The 5,881-nt window shown below is 45.8% G+C and overlaps 2 protein-coding genes across 2 annotated transcripts; both read right to left on the bottom strand.

Moving 5' to 3' along the window:
• Window positions 1-852: 852 nt before the first annotated feature.
• LOC107189544 (histone-lysine N-methyltransferase SETMAR-like) lies at window positions 853-1,314 on the bottom strand. The gene has a single exon (XM_015578104.1). It carries the CDS (start codon window positions 1,312-1,314, stop codon window positions 853-855), a length of 462 nt encoding a protein of 153 aa, XP_015433590.1.
• A 2,666-nt stretch (window positions 1,315-3,980) lies between these two features.
• LOC107189545 lies at window positions 3,981-4,535 on the bottom strand. Its single transcript, XM_015578105.1, has one exon. The coding sequence runs from the start codon at window positions 4,533-4,535 to the stop codon at window positions 3,981-3,983; it is 555 nt and encodes a 184-aa protein (XP_015433591.1).
• Window positions 4,536-5,881: the final 1,346 nt, after the last annotated feature.

The raw sequence follows: 5,881 nt of genomic DNA on the forward strand, positions 1-5,881 counted from the left end.
AGGTAGAACCCCGTTTATTACCTATGCGACGGCCAACCTAGTTTCCAATGCTTTCACCAAATATATTCACAATTACTCAATCGACATATGCGCCCGGTAACCTAGCTATCACCGGGATTGAATGGTCGATTACTGGTTTAGGCTACTCGATTGGTAATCAATGAAATGATCGCGGGTAAAAACATCTGTACTAGATTATGAGAAATTAAACTATAAATAATTAATTCGAGAAATCTGTGACTACTCTGGAAAAAAGTTCAGACATTGTCTTTTATCGAACTTACCTTTTTATATTTTAATCTTTCCTGTTATATAGGGTGTCCTACCTAACACTGCCACCCTTAATTATTTTCTTATTTGTCATGGTACAAAAAAATGGTTTCTGGAGAAAGTTAGTGTATTGTAGGGAGGAAATTAGGCTATGAGATTAAAGGTCATCTCAAGGTCATATCTTCTGAGATTTCTCTAATGGTAACGTTTTTTTTTTTTAAATGGAATGCCTTATTTTTTTTGTGCCATTACAAAGAGGAGATCAAAACGTATCCATCAATATATCACACGATGGGGTGATAATACTTTGAACATACACTAAAATAATAAATAATGCAATTATGGCGTTTATTTTGTTTCTGCAATTCATTTTCTGTGAGCTTCCATCTCAACTAGTTACGTGCGAAATTTTCAGCCCAAGGTCATTTCTAGGTCATAGTGTGGTATATTATTAAAAAAATAGGGTATTGTTTATATTTATACGAGGGCAATCCCAAAAGTAAGGTCTCCTATTTTTTTAGAAATACAAAGAAATGTTTATTTTCAATAATGTTTACATCATTTTAAAGCTTGAACATTTATCTATTTTTCGACATAATCGCCATTTCTGTCGATGCATTTTTGTAGGCGCTGCAGCAGTTTTTGTATGCCCATGTCATACCAGCTCGCCGCCATGCCGTTGAGGAAGCGTTGAACCTCATCTTTCACCTCGTCGTCGTTGTTGAAGCGCGTTCCGGCCAAATGTTCTTTCAGCTTAGGAAACAGGTGGTAGTCACTGGGTGCCAAGTCCGGACTATAGGGTGGGTGGGTGACGATGTCCCATCCAAACTGTTGCAGGAGAGCGACGGTCGTACAGGCGACGTGGGGACGAGCATTGTCGTGAAAAATGCTTACGCCCTTGCTCAACATTCCTCTTCTCCGGTTCTGAATCGCCCGTCTGAGTTTTTTCAGAGTCTCACAATACCTGTCAGCGTTTATTGTGGTCCCAGAAGGCATGAAGTCCACCAACAATACCCCCTTTCGATTCCAAAACACAGTTGCCATGACTTTACCGGCAGACGGTGATTGTTTGAATTTTCGCGGCTTGGGAGAAGAGGAACGCCGCCACTGACGTGATTGTTGTTTGGTCTCAGGTACGTAGTGGAACGCCCAGGTTTCGTCGCCCGTGACAATCGAATCCAAAAAGTTATCCTTTTCGTCTGCATAGCGGCGAAAAAATTCGCGGGAAGATTCAACTCGTTGCCGTTGGTGGTCTTCCGTGAGCATTCGCGGGACCCATTTTGCGCACGCCTTCCGATATTGCAACTTTTCCGTCAAAATCCTGTGAATGGTGCTTCGGGAAACCTCGGGAACCAAAATGCAGAGATCATCCAGAGTGATCCGCCGATCTTCACGCATGGTTTGCTCAACCTTCGCGGCTGTCTCGTCGGAAAGTGACGGTCGGCCGCTTCTTTCTACGTCGTGAACTTCAGTTCGACCAGCTGCAAACTCCCTACACCACTTGCTGACGTTTTTGACATTCATGCACGACTCGCCATACACTTCTTTCAATTGGCGATGAATTTCAATAGGTTACACTCCTTTTGCGTTCAAAAACCGAATAATTGCGCGAACTTCGCACTTGGCGGTAGCGCTAAACGGGAGGGAGCTCCATTACAAACGGCTGCCAAGTGAAGACAGAGTGTCCCAGCGAGGTGCGCATAGGCTTGTTGCGGAGTGGCGGAAGTAACAAACACAACAATGTTTCCAACAGTTGCAAGATTAGTTTCGCGGCGTCCTTAGCGGTTTGGAGACCTACTTTTGGGATTACCCTCGTAGTTCTCATGTGTCATGTTTGTCATAAAAATATTTAGCAATAAAAATTACGCTACGGGAGTTTATAAAATTTGAATGACTTACAATCAGTATGTGGAAATATTCTGGACCAGGTCGTTACCGAGCAGCACAACAACCAGAACTCCGGAACGAAAAAGTGTACAGATGCCGACGATTACCGTACAAAGTCCGGCAGGACACGCAACAGCACCTGTCATTGCACGTGGAGCGGGGAGACCGCGTTTAGTTTGTACGGGAAGTCGTGGAAGACCTAGGAAGACTTACCAAACCAAATCAGTTGAAGATGCCGAAGATGGAGACGATAAATATAGCGTCACACTACCAGGAAAGGACGAGCAATTAGAGGATGATGTTTTTTGTGATGAGAGCGGAGAATCTCAGAGAAAACGACATCGAATCCCTTCTTGATTCACTGAAAAACGCTATGGCCGGAAAAAATGTATCAAAGTGGATGACGGCTTGTCATAAAAATGTATCAAAGTGGAAAGTGCTAATCGCGAATAATACTTGGAAGCTGGTCGACCGACCGTTGAGTGGGGCTGTTGTAGGTTGTAAAATCGTTCTGAAAAACAAAATGAGACCCGATGGAACGTTAGAGCGTAGAAAAGCTCGAATCGTCGCTCAAGGGTTAACTCAGCGTTGGGGAATCGATTGTACAGACACCTTTTCACTGGTAGCACGGCTTGATTCAGTCAGACTCATGATGGCATTGGCAGCATTCGAGGGTCTAGCCGTTCATCAACTGGAATATAGTCGCTGCCTTTCTGGACGGAAAATTAGACGAAAAAATATACATGGAGCCTCCAGAGTTCATTCAAAAAGCGCAACACCAAATAATACAGCAGGATGGCGAAGAGGGTGAAATACGAAAAGAAGCGTATAAAATGCTTCGAGAATTAAATAAAGGAGACAAAGTGTGTCGATTATTTATGGCGCTATAGGGTCGTCGTCAATGGAACCAGAGATTGCCTTTTGGCGGCAAACTGTTGACTGGAAAATGTGAAAAGGAAAGGAGAGGGAGAGGGAGCGTTTCGTCCTGGGCCTCCTAGTGGACTCGTCAGTAAGGCTACCTAGCAGACCCTGCCTTAGACGCGGGGATATACGATGGTCGGTTAAGGACGTATATATACGAACGAGGAAGGCTTCAGGTAGTTGCGGGAAAGGTATCAACTCGGTAGGCCTCTGATGGCGAATGTAGGAAGGAAGGTAGTGCCGCCACAATCTCAAGCTCTTCGAGGACTCGGATTGATACCGGCGATCAATGATCCGTGTTTATACTTTGATTCGAACGAAAAAGAGTTCTCAATTCTGGTGATGTACGTGGACGACAGAAGTATATGTCAAGAAATCAGAAGAGACTGGCCAGTAACAGAGCTCCTTCGTCGAATGCCTTCAAGGTCAAGGACCTTCGTCTTGCTAGCTGCTGTTTAGGTATCGAAATGAAACAAGCGAACGGCGAAATCGAATTCAGCCAGGAAAGATATACATATGTCGATGATTTAACGTGCGGCACCTGCCTTGCGAGTTATCCACACGACCCCCATGGGCACGGAATTGGGATATGCCCAATCAGCGCGTCCTCGCTTCGCCCGAGAACTTCCGGTCTGTCAACAGTCTGTAGGTCTTTACGACAGACCACCGGTTGGGCCGAGTGACTTTTCTCACTCTACCGGCTTTGCAGGCCGGTACCCGAACTGTTGGGACGCAGCTCACCTGTCGGGATCCCTAAATGACCCGGCCAGCATTCAGCTTCACAACCACTGCCCCCGCGATGATGCAACCCATAACCGGGTCGAGGCATAACTGCCCCGGTAGACGTCCGTTCCCCGCGGTACCAGTTTAGATCACTGGTCAGATCGTTGTAGCCTAGACCATTACCAGTTTGTGAGCCCTACAGTACTTTCGTATATCTGATCCGCTATTTCTGCCAGTTTATCTAACGTTAAGTCCGCTTGTGCGGTAACGATAGCGCGGATCATGGCGGGCAATCGACTAGACCATAGAGTCCGGAAAAAATTGTCCGTAACCGAGGTACGTGCCAAACTCCTCATATGCCGCAGGAAATGGAACGGCGTCCTGTCACCCATCTCCTCCTGCTCCAATAGTTGTCGAATCCGCTGGCTTTGGGACACAGACAGGCGGTGTATCAACTCTCTCTTCAACGTCGCGTACTTATCGGTCTCTGGTGGGTTGTTAAAAATGCCCTGAACTTCTAATGCGTATTTCGGTTCCAACTGTGCCATGATGTAATAAAACTTCGTCATGACTGCCGTAATATTATTTAAAACAAATTGCGCTTCCAGCTGATTAAACCAGACGCCAGGTTGCTCGGGCCAGAACGGCGGAACGCGAATACCGACACGGTTCACTTCTGGCATTTCGGAAGCACCACTAACCGTGGCGGAAGCTGTATTTTGTTTGGAAGTCATCCTCGGAACACGTTCACAGTAATGCACTTGCTACTCAAAAACAAACTTTAAATAAAAACTCCCGAATTTGTGTAGACGTCGGCGGTCACCAATTGAAGTGTATTATGCTGTGTCTAAATAATCTACACAGTAATTCGGATACTTATTTATTTGTAGTTTGTACGGTCAAAATTCATTCACAAACTGCTCTTGACGTTGTCGGAAAAACAAGTGAAGTCTCCCGACGCTTCTTCTTTTCGGGAAGCTCGCAAAACCCTGAAGTTATCCTAATTGGTTAACGTAGCGCGCAGGCATTAACCAATCAGGCGCTTCCTAACATTCCCAATCACGCCACCTATTCCTTGCGCCCTTAGCGCGCCGCTTCAGGAACAGGGGTGTGACTTGGCGGGAGTGAGACCCATGGCGGAGGTTTGGCAACGCAGCGGAATTTCCTCCAGGTCCCCAAGGCGCGTGACGTGACCGATCGCCGGTCATCTGACCCCGCTTCGCAACCCTTCGGAAACTCGGGGTTTACGACACCCGCTTAGCTATTGAGGCCCTTAACGAAAGTTTCTAAAGGCAAAAATGTGCATCGTATAAAAACTGCAAATGAAAGCGGAAAGAAAACGGCTTTCTCAATAATAGGTCTGCAGGCGCGTGTATCATAAAACTCGCCAACCATTTGCACGCCAAATGTTCTTTCTTTGTACGTGCCGTAGGCCGCTACACGTCATATCCCTAGCATACGCATACTGTATGATTTCATACCACACACGCGCACCATACACAACACATGCTGAGAACAAACCTTTGTATATCACTGGTACTGCTCTCTTCCTCATACCTCATTCACATTTTAACACACGTCTCATTTGTCCCACCACATTCATTATCTTTTGCTTCATACTCTCCACATGTACTTTGAAATTCACAGGCTCACTCACATATATACCTAAATACTTCACACGCGTAACATACTTAACACTCTTTCTATTCATTCACACATTCGGCTGCTTTGTATCAGTCGCTCTACCTTTCAGAAGCACCATTACCGCTTTCTCCTCAGACACAGTCACTCCAACATTTTTACCCCATTCACTCACAATCTCCATCCATTTTGTGCCCTTACGTTCTAGATCCGCTCGGTTCTGTCCTTCCACTTACAACAACAAATCATCCACATACGCTACACACTTGTATCCATTCTCGGAGAGCCGCCACAGGAAGTCATTCGTCAGCAGGTTTCATATAAATGGACCTAAGATGGAGCCCTACCGATAGCCACGCATCACATCTTTCCACACTACATCAGTCGCACCAACCATGCATGCCATCCTTGCACTAAAATAACATTCCCAAAGTCCAAG

Source organism: Dufourea novaeangliae, unplaced genomic scaffold (assembly GCF_001272555.1).
Source record: "Dufourea novaeangliae isolate 0120121106 unplaced genomic scaffold, ASM127255v1 scaffold166, whole genome shotgun sequence".
Taxonomy (NCBI): domain Eukaryota; kingdom Metazoa; phylum Arthropoda; class Insecta; order Hymenoptera; family Halictidae; genus Dufourea; species Dufourea novaeangliae.

Coding starts and splice junctions, on each gene's coding strand:
- LOC107189544 (XM_015578104.1), bottom strand. CDS start 1,314: ATGGCAACTGTGTTTTGGAATCGAAAGGGGGTATTGTTGGTGGACTTC.
- LOC107189545 (XM_015578105.1), bottom strand. CDS start 4,535: ATGACTTCCAAACAAAATACAGCTTCCGCCACGGTTAGTGGTGCTTCC.